Source organism: Argentina anserina, chromosome 4 (genome assembly GCF_933775445.1).
Source record: "Argentina anserina chromosome 4, drPotAnse1.1, whole genome shotgun sequence".
Classification (NCBI taxonomy): Eukaryota; Viridiplantae; Streptophyta; class Magnoliopsida; order Rosales; family Rosaceae; genus Argentina; species Argentina anserina.
Window position 1 is genome coordinate 22,766,960 of NC_065875.1, and position 15,948 is coordinate 22,782,907.

General features: G+C 37.9%; 3 protein-coding genes across 3 annotated transcripts; 2 read left to right on the plus strand and 1 right to left on the minus strand.

The window, feature by feature from the left end:
- Positions 1–6,941: 6,941 nt before the first annotated feature.
- LOC126791982 (LOB domain-containing protein 42-like) lies at positions 6,942–7,750 on the plus strand. Its single transcript, XM_050518490.1, has 2 exons — positions 6,942–7,131; positions 7,227–7,750. Exons 1-2 carry the CDS (start codon positions 6,942–6,944, stop codon positions 7,748–7,750), a joined length of 714 nt encoding a protein of 237 aa, XP_050374447.1.
- A 1,183-nt stretch (positions 7,751–8,933) lies between these two features.
- LOC126791963 (zinc finger protein CONSTANS-LIKE 16-like) lies at positions 8,934–10,688 on the minus strand. Its single transcript, XM_050518469.1, has 2 exons — positions 9,543–10,688; positions 8,934–9,417 (listed from the first exon to the last, which is right to left on the minus strand). The coding sequence occupies exons 1-2, from the start codon at positions 10,608–10,610 to the stop codon at positions 9,151–9,153; spliced, it is 1,335 nt and encodes a 444-aa protein (XP_050374426.1). The 5' UTR covers positions 10,611–10,688; the 3' UTR covers positions 8,934–9,150.
- A 2,512-nt stretch (positions 10,689–13,200) lies between these two features.
- LOC126791978 (protein FLX-like 3) lies at positions 13,201–15,947 on the plus strand. The gene is given in 4 exon segments (XM_050518486.1): positions 13,201–14,694; positions 14,696–15,228; positions 15,369–15,514; positions 15,649–15,947. Coding segments are annotated over 4 exon segments (822 nt in total). The 5' UTR covers positions 13,201–14,670; the 3' UTR covers positions 15,768–15,947.
- The last annotated feature ends 1 nt before the right edge of the window (position 15,948 follows it).

Below are 15,948 nucleotides of genomic sequence, written 5' to 3' on the forward strand. Positions count from 1 at the left end.
TCGAAATTCGCTAGGGGCTACTAAGATGAAACTGTGAATATGTCACAGGTTTGGAGATCGAACCCCCGCCGGGTGGTTTTAGCATAATGGTACTAATTGATTGGTTCAAAGTAGTGGTAATTGACCAATTTCATAAACAATGTTTCGATAATAAGTCCGAATCTTCATATATTTACGTTGAGCGAACTCCCCAAACTCCCGTGTTTTAACTTATTTAGGTTAGTTGGCTTAATAATTTTCAAAAAAAGGGATAAAAGATTGGATGCCTTTGACTGGGATTTATAAACGCGGGAGTCATCCACTCCAAAGAAGTAAGCATACTTTTGAGTTTTGAAGTGAAATGATTGAACTGTAAAAAGGGTAGTTGTGGTTTAATGTTGGGCGGACTCTAGTGTTTGTAAACTAGTGTAAATACAGAAAGTATATCTGGTTTTGTGGTTTCTTGCAAAATCTTTTGTGTCAGGTTATTATATAGCTAGAAAATGCATGGAGACAAAAGTTACCACCATCCCGTTGAGAGTTGAGGATGAAAGAGAGGTGGAAAAAATAGAAAATAACTGAGGTAGTTTAATTCTTCGATCGATCTTATAGTTCCCGTTGTTTGCATATGGTTAAAAACAATTGATAGGGTTTGTCTCGTATTCTGGTAATTTGGTGTGTTATATAAGTTGAAGACTTGAAAGGAGGTAGAGAGCGGAAGCAGAGAAACCGATGTGACAAAGGGCCACGTATTGTGCGGCGAAAAGGTAGTAGCGATTTTGTCTGCTAGTATTTTGGATGTGGAATCTATTTCTATATTCACAAAAGCCTTTCATTCGTTCATTCGTTTGCACAACAGTCAACACATTTAGCTCATCTATGCATTCGTTTCTACAAATAGAAATCTCTGAACTTTTTTTTTTCAATAAGAATCTTTTTTATTTTACATTCTTAATTTAAAAAGAAATACTCTAGGTTTTCTCTCTCAAAAAACTTGCGGCCGTCAAACCAGTGACGAATTTAGGATCTGAACACAAGGTGGGCTTAAAATTGGCTGAAGGTCAAAAAAAAAATTGTCAGTACAATATATAACCATATAAACATTGACGTCTATAAAGTCTTAAAAAATATAAATAAGTGTCAATAAATATAAAAAAATATTTTAAAAATTGATAACAATAAAATACTCCACCAATTTTTTTCTCAAATTAATTAAATTGAAACTTAATAGCTCATATTTACAGTTTCATATTCAATATATAAAGTAGCAAGAATATTAAAAGAAAATATTTGAGAATTTTTTATGAGATTAAAGAAGAATAATACTGTCATATATGTGAAATATATACTAATAATCTATTTATATTTATTAGCATTAATATATTTAAAATTTAGGATGAATATTGTAGCATGGACTCCCGCCAGAACAAGTCCTGGGCTAGATCCGCCAGTGCATCGAAGTGGTGAGTGTGCTTGTCTCGCAACGATCACACGTCCGGTTTTGGCCTTTGGCTATCTCGGCGTGGTTGGCTTGTTGGACGGGTGTTTGAAAGTGATCGATGGTCTGCATCTAACAATGGGTTGGTGGTGCCATTTCGCTCGAGATCAGTGGTTTGTAAGGGGCTGATGTACCGGATTGCATGCGCAACGCAGACGGTCAGATTGTTGTGGTCGTTGGGGGAACAGTGGAATTCATGGTTGTGACGTAGACGATCCTCCTTTTTATAAGATTGCGAGTAGATACTAGTCACCTCAAAAGCTCGATTCAATTTCTAAAGTTGAGAGCTAATCAGAAACGAGCTCTCTCTCATGCATGAGAGAGTCAAAACCCCCCACATCGAGCTAATATCGTTTAATCCTCTAAAATTATATATGGAAAATTCAAGTTCATTCTCTGGGTTAGAATTTCGGTGGAATGGGCTTTTCTATTCACCTTTTTATTTGAGGCAAGACTAGTTATGGGTTTGGTCTTCAACATAGCGGATCAGAGGTGTATCTGCCTCCTCGTGGATCCTTGTCCATGACATGGCTTTCTAGTTGACCCCATTCTTCGACGGGCTTGGCTACTTCGCTAACTTTGAGAAACTTAATAAAATTGTGTGAAAACTAAAAGGATAGTCTTAATAGATAATTAATATAGGCGACATATAGCGGAAAGTGTTCGAGCTCAATGCAATGAGATTGTTACCAAAATATGTGGGAATTTGAAAATATTGCCCTTCAACTTGTGTGTGTACCGTGTGCAGAAATAGAATGATCTAAGTAGTCTATATTAAAGCCGTATGCATACCTCTTTTGCGGAAGAAGGAAAAGAAACTAAAAAAGTCACATCATGTCAAATATAAAGAACAACGTTCTCAAACAAGAATATAAGGTAATTAAGGATATGTAGGCAGAACGAAATCTCTCTATGTAGACAGTATGAAATTCGAAAATGCATACTCTAATATTCCCTTGCAAGGAAAAAGAAAGAAGGCTCAAAAAGAAAGTTGCTCACATCACAAGAATGAAAAAGATGGTGAAATTAAAGAGTAAGCATCGACCTAAGGTACCAGTATAGTCACAAGTCACAACTTTCTCTATTTGATAATTTCTATGATATATATTCAAGTATGAATAAGAAAATGCCTTTCTGATTGAAGAAGGAAAAAAATTGAGTTTGTAACCAATTATCATGTACGTCAGGATGAGATGACATTCATGTATAGTCAATCCACATATATATAGTGCTGATTTATTATACATTCAACCAAGTGAACAAACATAGTTGAATTAGAAATAAATTTAATTGGATATCACTTATAAGGAAATTATCAACTAGCCAGATGATGAACTAATTTTTTTTTAAAGGATGATGAACTAATTAATGAATGTCCACGAAGCTTTGAACATATGCATGAATGCTCAAAACCAAGGTTCAAAATCTTCATAATATTTCTGATATATTCACTGATATCTTTTTTTTCAAAAAAAAAAATTATCTTAGGGGTAAATATATGTTTTCCCGCATTTGCAATATTTATCCGATAACATAAAATATCTTTGATATTTACTATGTATCAGATATATCTTCAATATTTTGTAGAAATGTCTGAAAATTTTCGCTTAAAAAATTATCTCAACTTGGACAATCAGTATAACCGATTTTCAAATAGTTAATGCAAATCGTATGCTTTTCGAGATGCAAACAGATGGTTTGGTCAAACATTAGAAAAAAAAAACAAGAGGGACCATAAGTTCAGGTTTGTAGTTTATATAAATTTTCATCATTTATGAAAGTTGATGTATTTCGTTGTAACCAATTATAGTTCATTTTATAGCTGATTGGTGGGCACAATGTGGGTATTCTGCATCAAACGTATCAAGAATTGTTATGCGTATTTTGGAACAAACGGCTTCCTCTTATGTTGTTGGAAAAAATTAGAGTATTTTTGCACTTATTCATACAAAGCAAAAGAACTATCTTGCATATCAGAAGTTGAAAAAACTCATATACTACTACTACAACATGAAGTTACGACTATGTGATAAACGAGCAAATAATAATGTGATCAATGAAAACAACTATATCGATCTACTTCATGTTGCTAGTGAACCACTTCAAAATGATATTGATCCTCTCCATAATTGGATTATGTCCGCACACCTCGATGATGAAAATGGCAACCCTCCTCCACATGTCATGGAAAATGCAATTGATGTTGGAATTGATGTAAATAAGGTATTATCTTATGAAGTTAGAGACCTGGGATATGATTCTAATAATGCTAGTGTGTGGGATGACGTAGTAACTCCATATAGTTCAAATGACGATGGTGGTGGTAGTGGTGGAAATCGACAAGGTAGTGGAGATATAAGGTTTGAATATAGACAATTTTATGTAGGTGGAGGATTTGAGCAGTTTACTTGTGAAATTAATTTTGATCATGCTACTCAAGATGAAGATCATGAATCTAGAGCAGGTGGTCATAGTGTGCAACAGCAGAATAGGTGCGGGAGGAGGACAAGATGAGTCATTGATGATCAAAGTATTTCATCTGATATTACTTCAGTTGCCTAAGTTTTGATTTTCATTAGTGTAGGCATAGTGCACAATGAGATGTCAAACGAATCACATGAAGTCAACTATCAATCTGGTTATCTTATTTATGATTATGGTCAGTTTAGAGAAGTATATGACCAATCGTCGAGTTTGATCCATCTTTACTATCACCTTCTTAGAAAACTGTCGAAATCTCGAAAAAGATACATGACTAACAACTTAATAGGCAAGACACATAAACCGCACTAGTTCTAAACACCAAGCACCTTTGGTCAACTTTTCACTCCTCACGCCTATTTTTAAATCGGTGATTCATTTCATCATCCTGATGTAGTTACACATCTCCATCACCAAATCACCCAAAATGAACAACCACAGTGAATGCATAATTCTACTCTCACAATAGTGGCAATACAAAAATAATTGTCATAAATTCGATATTGAATCTGTTATACTTATTTTCTACCTAGTGAAGTGAATGCTTACTCAGTTTGAAAGAAACACACGCCCACACTGGAAACACTCTCAAATACAATAGAAACTCGTATCAGAAAGCCTTACAGAAAGATACTCAAACGAGAATTGAAAAGATACTCAAATTGCAATAGTAAACATACTCAAACGATAGAAAGATACTCAGTTTGAAAGAAACACACGCCCACACTGGAAACACTCTCAAATTCAAGAAAAACTAGCATCGAAAGCCTTACAGAAAGATACTCAAACGAGGATTGAAAACAATTACAATTCGTACTAGCTATATGACTCGTATGCCTTGAGCAGAGTATTGTAGTTTTATTGACTAACGTGCGTCTTTTCAAGCACCTAAAGCATCTTTTTGGTACTATGTAAAGTTAATAATTGTATTTGTTTGTATGTAATTCAATAATAAATAAATAATTTCATAACAAGAACAATATTTTTTCCAATATATTTATTAAAAAAAAACAATATATCTACCAATACCGATATTTTGAACATTGCTCAAAACCATTACCAAAACTGCACAAACGATGGGCTTAACATGCACGGGACCCTGGCCACACATTTGGCACGGACTCCCAATGACTAGGAATATCACATATACAAATTGTTGTTTCTATACACATTTTTCATTACATGGCAAGTAATATCACTCTGATGACTAGTTGACATAAGGGTCATCATTTGGCCCGTGCGTAGCTCGGCCCAAGGTTCGGTCCGGCCCTATGGGTATAAGGCCCGGTAGAGGCCGAAGGTTCAAAGCCTCGGTCCGGTCCGTTCAAGACCGATCAAAAGCCCGTCCAAAGCCCATTCATTTGTTAAATCAATAATTTTGTATGTATTTGTTTGTTGTAAATGTTAATTAGTTAAATTATTTTGTTATATTGCTTAGCTTTCGTACTATATTTAGTTAAATAATTACCATAGCTTATTTTTTAATAAAAAATATACATTACACATAAAATAATGGGCCCGGCCCGGCCCGGAAAATCTCGTAAGGCCCGGGCCCGTAGGTAGCCTTTGGGCCTCGATTTTATTAGTAAGCCTGACTCAAAAATTTGAAAAAAATCGTAAAAGCCCGGCCCGACCGGCCCATTGCCGACCCTTAAGTTGCCACTATATATATGAATCTTTGGATTTTTCGATCCCTTAACACACTTTCCTCAAGTCTATTAAATTTTGGATTCTACAATTTGATCCTGCCAGTGTATTTGATTATTATGTTATTTGGTTATAGTAATTTGATTGTAAATTAACAACAACAAAAAAACAAGTTGGCAAACCACAATCACAACTTTTACAGGCTCGGCATAGCCTAGTAGCAACGATATAAATATATTTTTTTATGAGTGGAAATCGTGAGTCGAACTCAAAACATAATAGTTGTAACATATCAATTGTTATTTGATGAAAAAAAATGACAATAAAAACGTATGTCTTGAATTTATCAATGCTTAAATAACTGTCACTTTGTTTCAAGTCATTCCAGATTTACTTTTAATCAACAACTAGGGGGAAATTCTGTTGTACGCAGCTGATGCAGCTGCGTAATCCACCATACACACTTCCACACACGACACATGTATTTTATGAAAGTGCTCTATCAACCATTCAATTATGTATGTATAACACAGTGTTGTAGAACAGCTGAATCCACAACTAGGCGCTTTAATTTATAAAGCCTGGTGCTCAACAATGTGCGCTACACGATTTTATTGCCTTGGTTTCTACTAAACTTTTTGTAATCTAACAAATTGACAGCAAAATTAAGATTTTCTTCACGATGCGAATGACAGTTTTGCACAATTTGGTAGATTATTTAAAATTAGTTTAACCACACGAACACATGACACTCCCTAGCTAGCTAGTAAGAATGACGGATTTGTTTCCTACCTCAGCAAAATTCTTGCATTCATGCAACAAATCACCATATTTCCCATATAATAATCGAAATATTGAGAGTTTAATTTGCAGTCAAAAGGTGTTCTTCCCATTTCTGATAACCATACCATGAATTACCTTAATCCTGGAATGCATCGTGTTTATGACTGGGATCGTATTACTGGGTATAAACATAAAAGCAGAGAAATTAATTACTTAATCTGGACAATATTCCTGTGGTTCGGTCAGTAATAAAAGTCTGCATGCAGGGTATTGCTGAAAGAAGAAAACTCAAAAAACAGCGCAGCTGGATTTTCCGGTTTTCCTTGAGCTCGTTTTTCCTTCCTGGGAAAAGGTTCCAGCCAAACCACTGGTCTTCAGGAAACAACTGCGCCTCCACACATATTTCCGTTTATGCCCTCAACAACTCTGCTCATAAATACACCCTCACCTCCTCGGTTCATTTCCGTACTATTCCGTGTCAGTTCATGAGCCTCTTCTCTAATCCGATTTAATTAATCTCGAAGGGAGTGTATAGGGATTGAAACTCCAAGCCATGAGGACTAGTTGCAATGGCTGTAGGGTTCTTCGCAAAGGGTGCAGTGAGAACTGCGAAATCCGACCATGCATTGAGTGGATCAAATCGCCGGAATCCCAAGCCAACGCCACTCTTTTCTTGGCCAAATTCTACGGCCGTGCCGGACTTCTCAACCTCATAAATGCCGGAGAACGGCACCAGCGCCCAGGTTTTAACAAAATGCACCCACTTTATTTGAAACTTTTTCCTTTAGATGTTTCAGGTTTTCATTAATCAACTCTGATCGTGTTGGATTCACAGCAGGGATTTTCAAGTCGCTGCTGTACGAGGCATGCGGAAGGATTGTGAACCCGACTTTTGGTTCGGTGGGATTGCTCTCCTCCGGGAACTGGGCCCAATGCCAGGCTGCTGTCGACGCTGTGCTCGCGGGATCACCGATTGTGGAAACCAATGTGCCAGTGCCACACCTGAACCCTAACCCGGTTCCTCCTGTCAACTCCTGTGACATACGCCACGTGTCTAAGGACACGAGTATGGGGAAGAACAAGAACCGGTTCACGAGGTCCATGACCAGGCCGAAAATCCAGCTCGACTCGATCACCGGGGCGGCGGCAGAATGGAGCGGGGTCAATCTGCATGAGTTTGGCCAGAGTTCCAGCGGAGGAGGGGAGAGAAGCATGCAGTCTTTGGAGTCGGTGGAGGCTCCGTGGGAGATGATGCAGATGAACCGGGGCAAACCGAACCCGGTTGGGAAAGATGAGAAGGATGAGGTCGGGTTGGAACTGACACTTGGGTCTGGGTTCGGGAAACTGAACGGAAAACAGTAATCATCAAGTCTGGTTAATCTGGAGTTTGGTTTTGACAAGTGGAAGGTAGAGTTATTATAAGTAGTTACAGGTGGGCTTCATGCAAATGCAAAGACAGATTATGTTTTGGCGGCTTAGAATTGGTCACCTGCTTTTCTTTTGGTATTTTCGATCCAGTCTCTGTGTTCTTTCTGATTTTGTTTTACAGTTTTAGGAAGTTAATATTTGGGTCCTGTATAATTAGGTGGAGTATCTTATGGTGTCTAACATTAGCACAGAACATAAAGATTGTAAGAGATACAAGATCATATGCAATTATACAGCCTCTATTTTAAAAAATTGTAACATATCTTCACCATTATCAGAAATATCAAAGCTTCTCCTTTTTGGGTGTGTTTTTCGTTTCTTTTATTTTCTTGATGAGAAAGATGATACGTGGAACCTACAATATTTGCTTCAAATGAGTTTTGAATCCACTATCAGGTCTTTTGGAATTCGAATGTGAATGTTAAGATTTATTGAAAGTCAAAGAACTTCTATTCTATCTCTACTTGTGGAAGCTTCAGAAAATAATGTGTCCATGCACACAAGTGACTTAAATGATTATCTGTATAGACACATTTACTTGATTTAGTTTCAAATAAAGTTTGATGTACTAATCCGGCCAAAATGCACACTAAGATCACCTCCGGTAGTGGCTGAATTGTTTCAAGAAAATTCAAATTCTTAGATTTGAAATTATGACCTTGGAATCCATATATGATGCCATATTGAAAAACTCACGCCATCAATAGACTAAGGACTTCATAAATTGCCCATCAAACAATTTTTGGAGGAACCATGTAAATAACTCCCTCACGTGCTGGACAAATGCTATTGGTATTAGAATTTTGTTATTTCGAATAAATAATGGGATGACCTATTTTTGACGAAATTAATGATAGTTGGTCTAGACCTATACATGTAAAGTTTTGTGCAACACAACTCTGGAATGTAATTGACATAGTAATGCCCGAGAAAACATGGAATATATGTCATTGATTATAGAGATTATAAGTAGTTCGATCACCTGCGATCGCAATAGCAAGACGAAATGCTATGTGTAATTGGGTTTCGGAAAGTTCCCGGTAATCTCCAATTTTCTTAATTAAGGCTATTGTTTCAGATGATTGAGATGAAGAATGATGTATATTGATGCTAAAGAGATTGATCGATGAATCAATTTGGATAATTACTTTTCGGTAGTACAGAGAACTAATTCAAAAGGCAAGCTATACAAATTCTACATCCAAAAAACATACGTAGAATTAACGTACATATGTAAGTCTACAAATTATTTGATCCGTATACAATCTCACATTTATTTGATGCGTATACGAACAAAACATACTGTAAGTAAACTTTAGCTGTACGTCGATTAATCATTTACGAAGCGTCGGCAATACAGATCCTGAAGTTACAAATGAAGCTCTCTTCACAAATCTTCCTTTCATTCTGGGTCTCTTCTCAGCATTAAGCTTCCGAACTTCGTATCTTATTTTCTTCGAGAACAACCTGGTCCTCCTCTTTTCTCTGTACCTTGACACCCTCGCGTCTCGCCCTCCATCGGTCATTGCCGGATGTAACCCAATTACTCCATTCAATTCTCCATAGGGGTAATGATGTAACGCCGTTCCACTTAAAGTGCCCTGAAAGTAAATTTTACAAGTAGCATGAGTACCAAAAATTTGTACTAAAGCAATCAAGTACCTAACTAGTACAAGTGTGATAAAGGCAAGAGCTAGAGGAATTAATTAGGTTAAGAATTACTAACCATGAAGTCAGGCAGGAAATCGGAATCGAAATCTGGCCGATCTCCCAATGTCCACGGAGATCCTTTGCTCTGGCTATTCCATTGAGTAATCACATGATCATAGTCCAGCGTCAAAAATATCTTCCTCTTCTTGCAACTTTGATGCTTTTCAATACTACTCTTCGTCTGGCCATGACTCATTCTCGCTCCCAGCTTGTAATCCTCCTCCTCGTCTTCGGCGCAGGAAGTAGGCGAGTCGTCGTAGTCTTCAAAGTTCAACACAAAAGGCTCCCTCATCAAATCAATCTCCGTATCAGCTTGGCATGCCATATAAGAATCTTCCTCATCTTCAACCTTCACTCTTCCTGTACTACCCTCCTCCGTCGTTGTGGATTCCTTTTCCTGACAATCCATTAATCCCAACCCTTCCATGCCAAAACGCTCATCATCATCAAGCCCCCTCCCCAATAAGCTATCAACATCTGCCGCAAAATCCGCAAGATCCATATCACTCGGAAGATCAAAACCATGCGACGAAGGTGAATTTCCATTACCCACACCGTAATAATTCGGCAACGAAACCGCTCTGGATTCATTTCCATTGACACCTTTGGGAACAGTGTTGGAATTAGGAGAAGTGCAGAGCTCGGCAACAAAGGGATCGTATATGGGAACCCTATACAAAAGCTGCTCCTCCTCATTTTCCTCATACGAAAGATCGTCCGCTCCGACTTCGGGAACAAGAGGAAACCTATTCCGAGGAGTCCCGGACTTCCCCTGGCGCGGCGTCCGCCGCTTCCTCGTGAATCCTCGGTGCCATGACGGCACTTCGGATTTATCACAACTCCTGGAGTTGGTTGAAGACTTGAGGGACGACGACGCCGTTTTCAACCGCACACGTTCATGTCTCCTGGCCAACAGGTTGGCCGAGTGGACGGAGGAGTCGCAGGCCTGACATAGAAATGCATCATCAGCAGCACAGTACCATCTAGCCCTCTTCTTTATGCAACTGTCACAAGCTCTCGCCGTCTTTCCACCGACGACGTTTGCTGCTGCGACAGAGGCAGCTCCTTTCTTGTTTAAAATCATCGAGCAACAACCAAAAAGTGACTGGCGAATTCAAAACTCCAAATCTCAGAGCAAAAACAAGAACAAAAGATAGCTAATGTTGTGCTCGCTCTTTACTCGACTGTTCTGTGTACGTATATAAGGAGGAGAGTGACCCACAACCGCGCTTTTCCAGCAGGGTTTAAGTTTTCGGATTGCACTTTTGGGGGAGGATTGCACTTTTCTGGTCCTACCCTAAGCCTTATCTATTTTTCGATTGGTCGAGCTCCGAAAGTTAATCCAAACCCTCGGGCTCTCATTGGCTGCTTGCCCCAACTAGGGATTTCCGATTTGTATTCTACATGATATTGGGAACCTTCTGCTGATAAGTCCTTGCATTCCATTCCCATCATCATCCCTGTCGATCTCAGTTTCTCTTATTTTCTGCTCTCGGACTTTTTCATCGCTAAATTTGAAAGAGACTCTTTTTGTTGGATTGCCCTGGTTGCTCCATAATGCATACATTATCTGTTTAAAATTTTCGTATCAATGGTCCCTATGGACCCTGTGATCCACATGTCCTCTCGTAAAGTCTTTGGTTTCTATCACATAAATCGTCTCCGGTATGTGCCATGACAGCTCGCCCAATAATATCTTAATTTCCCCCTTGACACAAAAAATATCATCAAATGCTCGATCCTACTCTAGATTTTTACTGAAGCTCACTTGCATAGGATAGGAACGAACACAACGAACATGCAATTGAATACTACTATATATTGTTTCATGTAAATTTATACAAGTATCTCGAAATTTTGTATGCCCTTCAATGATCTCCAAAGAAATAATACTTATATCAATAACAACAAAATATTGATTCTTATTTTGTTTTACTTCAAGTTAAAGATCTCATCTTAGTTATGCTACTAATAGTTACCTGCATTTGAAACTAATCATATATTCTCTATCCAGAGTGAAGCTTCGCTCTAAAATTACAGAGTGAAGTTCCAATTTTGACATACTTTTCGGTCAATTTTTTTCAACATAAATGATTCAATATTAGGTAAGCTATTCAAGATCATCTCTACAAAATTTCATCTAATTCGGACATCGTTAATGTATTGAAATTAGATTAAATCAATGAATGAATTAAAACTGTTCAACGTGAACCGTTCGTGTAAATCTCAATTTTGAAAGCTCAAACCATTCTCAAATTGGATGAAATTTTGTAGAGATGATCTTGAATAGCATACCTAAATATTGAATCGTTTATGGTGAAAACATTTGACCGAAAAGTGTGCTAAAATCGGAACTTCACTCTGTAATTTCATAGTGAAGCTTCACTCTGGATAGGAACTGATTAATCATATGTCTTTATCAAAAAATAATCCACTTTACTTGAATGACATTACTCAAAGTTTCTCAAAAGTGACTCTTGGATTAGTGCAAGTAGAGAGAGATGTATGGAGTAATCAAATTAGAAAATGAACTGATGATCAAACCATATATGTAGGCTTGAGCTTGACAAACAATGAATAATGATAAGATAAGTCTTTGATTGACTAATGTTGGCGGGGTTTTGATTTTAACATCTGGTTGAAGAACCATATAGATAAAGCTGATGTGGAAAATCTGATCGTAGATGGTAATGTATGTGAATGAAACCCGAGCCGAAGATTACCGCAAAGGACGACAGAATTCTCAGCAAGAAATATCGACCATGCATATTCCTTGGCGAATTGAAGTCGACGTGGAGTGTAGCTATCCTCGTAGGGTCTGCCCACCCAATAGCCCCATTCCCTTATGTCCCCCTCCAAAATAATTTTAGAATCTTGCTCACTTATTTATATTTGTCCGCTATATACAACTATACCAGATGAGATAAATTTTGAAATGGTGTTCAAATTTAGCTCTTACCAAAATGGATTTTGAGTGTGGAGGGTATCATCGGAGTCGGCCAGCCAAGTGGCCAAGTCATCGGAGTGTTGACGTATCACTGGATCCGGAGTCGGCCACTTTAGCAGAGTTGGCTTTACTGTGGGGTGTATACTTTTAGAACTAAGCTGAATTCATTTTTCAATAACGTTAAGGTTTCAATTCTTAATAGTTTGTCGTGAAAGTCGGTGTACGATAATCAAATTATATTTCAAGAGCTTTAAATAATTTAGTGAGAAGTCCCAGCATACATTGGCCCTAATCTCTTAGCTTTAATTTTCTTACTTTGAAGATTGTAGGAACTCTTATGTACGTTTCTTGAATAGTATTGAGATTTAATTGAGCAATGACTAAGTTTCATTGTGCTGTCAAAATGAGAAGTGTTTAATACGGATAAGAAAAATGACGAGATATATGATACCATAAATTGGGGCTGTAGACCAAACAGCCCATATGGTTGTACAAGACCATATTGAGTTTTGTTCCAAAGGCCCATGCGACTGAAACTCTGAACTCTGAAGCGTACTTCGTCAAATATAGTACTTTGATCCTGATACGCTTTAGGTTTGGTTAGTCTGCTGACCTTGCTCAGCCAAAAGCATCGTTGCCGTTATAAGATCGGAGCTTTTCAGGCAGTGACCCCTTCCCTGTAAGTTTTTACTTCAACAGCTTCGTATTTCTATTCAAATTATTTTCCTTTATTTAATCTTGCAACACCTAGAGATATATATACGCTCTCTCTGCGATTTCTTGTTTTGCATGAACCTCTGGATAAGAGCTGAATTGGTCTCTCAGTTAAACTTTAAGCACTATAATTCTATTGCTTTCCTTTTGGTTAGTTTTGATAGTTTTTATTTAAGGAATTGCCAATTTTAAATAAGCTTCTTACAATCTTACCTGAGGACTCAGGTAGTAATTTGGAATATGGATTAAGCAACACAAGAAAGCGATTGCAGAGCTGTGTAGAGCTAAAAGGCATCAATTATATGTAAAGATCAATTCATTATTATTATTATTTTTACTTTGAAGGGATTGGAATGTAGTTTATAATTGATGTTGATCTTAGAACTTCAACCAACGATAATCTTCAAGAAATCAAAGAATTGTTGGGTCACTGAGGACTTATGTATGCCCGGTGGGGGCAGATTCTGTTCTTGGTCTGTGTGGCAACTGTGGCCGATTCGATATGTAGCTTTGCCGGTATAAAGCCTGGTTCTTGTTTAAAGTGTTGAATTAGTTTATTAGTGGTATACTGTTCGGATGATGACCAAGGTAAAGAGGGTGGTTTTCCTCAAATTTCAGTGTTTTTATTAGCATTTGAGGATATGTGATCCTCTTCTGGAGTAGGATTTGACTTTGGTTTTTCTAACCTTGTATATATAGATAATTGCGCTCTGGCTGATAAACTCATCCAGCTTATAGTAGTAGTTTACATCGATCAGTGACTAGTTTATAGATAAAAGTTGAAACTTGCAAGATCAGTTAGGTGATTAAGCTGGTGGTGTATCTCTGAAATAGGATTAAGCAAATTTCAATTTTTTGAAGATTTTATTAGTGTTTAGGGGTTTGAGTTCTTTGAGGCGAGAATGTGACACTGATATTCATGGTCTAAATCATTGGTGTATAACCCTGGTGTTTCTTCTCTGAAGAAAAAGGTATATCTTCAGAAAGGTACTTAGTCTAGTAATTTTAACAAGTAAGAGTAGGATATTAATTCATTGTCTGATGGAAATAGAAGTCATCTGAGGCCTATATCTTTCTTTTGAAAGAAAAAGAAGGGATTCATAACTTCTCATCAGTTAGTTGGGTTTTTTCAATAAGGAAAGTTTGGGATGTTGATTTGTTATTTGATGGAAACGGAAGCCATGCCAGGTCTATATTTGTCTTGTAAGAAAAAGAAGGGTTACACGACCTTTTGTCCTGGTCAAGTCCTCCTAAAGGGTTGATTCATGATCTGAAGGAAATGGAAACTTTTGTAGTGTTTCTTGCATTTCAAAGGGGATTATAGAGACTACCAAGTCAGAATGGAAACAACAAACATGGATATTGTGCCTTTTGAGTTTCCGTTGGTTTTTATATGTATTGGCAGTCTGGTTTATCAGTCTGTTCGACATAGTTCATCTTCCGTAAGACTTTATGTTATGATTGGTCATTTGAAGTGCCAGTGATGATGCCATCATTACTGCAGGATCGCTGTTATGGCAGGGAGAAATCGTATGCCTCGCCATGCTGATGGCTTTCGAGGTTATCGTGATGATCCACCGCCTGTTATGCGTCGTGCACCACAACCATTTTCTATCCACCCTGCAGCTTTGGAAGAAGAACTTGCAATGCAGCACAGAGAAATGCAACGAATTATCGCTGAGAATCGCCTTGTAATTGATGATAATACTCTTCTTCAAAGGGAATTATCAGATGCCAAAGATGAGATTCGTAGATTAGGGCAGGTAGTGCCCAAACTCCGGGCTGAGAAAGAGGCAGAGACTAGGGAATTGATTGAGAGAGGATTGAAGCTTGAAGCTGATCTCCGTGCTGTTGCGCCTGTAAGGGCAGAGGTTGTGCAATTGAGGGCTGAAATTCAGAAATTAAATGCTGTACGGCAGGAGTTGGCTAGCCAAGTCCAAGGTCTCACTCAGGATGTCACTCGATTACAAGCTGAGAATCAGCAACTAGTTGCCATGAGAGCTGATATTGATGGCATGCAAAAGGAGCTTATCGAGACAAGGTTAGATAGTGGACTTTTGATTAGTTTTCCTGCCGAAGTAATATTTTGTACTTAGCCTTTTGAGGGGAGGTTGATACTGGATGAACTTTGGATAAGTTATTTATTTTGCATCATACTTGAATTGATGAACACCTTTCTAGGAGAGCTTATGAATATGAGAGGAAAGCCAATGAAGAACAAGTTGAACAAAGGCTAGCAATGGAAAAGAACCTGATATCCATGGCTCGTGAAATAGAGCAGCTACGAGCAGAGCAGATGAATGCAGACAGAAGGACACGGGGACTAGGTGACTCTTTCTCTCTCCCTTCATCTACTTCTTCCCTTTATAGTGATTAGGTGCCTCATTCTCTGGGATTTCTAGCAGTCTGAACAAACCTTCTAGAAGGTAAGTTGTTTTGACTCATCTCGTCTTTTGTATAGGTGGCGGGGGTTATGGAACGATGAATGGAGGTCCTGAAATGAGATATTCGGGTGCTTTGTATGGCAGTGTCTATAGAAATAGTTGGGGACCTTATGACAGGCCTGGAACAGGGCGTTAATTTTTGCATAAGATACAGAATGCTCTCCATTGGGATTGCATGTGTGGGTAGAATAAAAATGGACTCCTAGAGTCCATACAGACTAAACTTAATCAGTATAAGTGTTTTATACATCACCTTCATTGATGAAAATTTTAGCAACCTGTTGCATAAGTTAAGGAATCATTAATTCCCACATTAT

Excerpts from the sequence above, each read along its gene's own strand:
- LOC126791982 (XM_050518490.1), top strand. The coding sequence starts at position 6,942 with ATGAGGACTAGTTGCAATGGCTGTAGGGTTCTTCGCAAAGGGTGCAGT. Across the intron at positions 7,132-7,226 it reads AGAACGGCACCAGCGCCCAG|GGATTTTCAAGTCGCTGCTG; the intron begins GTTTTAACAAAA and ends GATTCACAGCAG.
- LOC126791963 (XM_050518469.1), bottom strand. The coding sequence starts at position 10,610 with ATGATTTTAAACAAGAAAGGAGCTGCCTCTGTCGCAGCAGCAAACGTC. Across the intron at positions 9,418-9,542 it reads ATTTCCTGCCTGACTTCATG|GGCACTTTAAGTGGAACGGC; the intron begins GTTAGTAATTCT and ends ATTTACTTTCAG.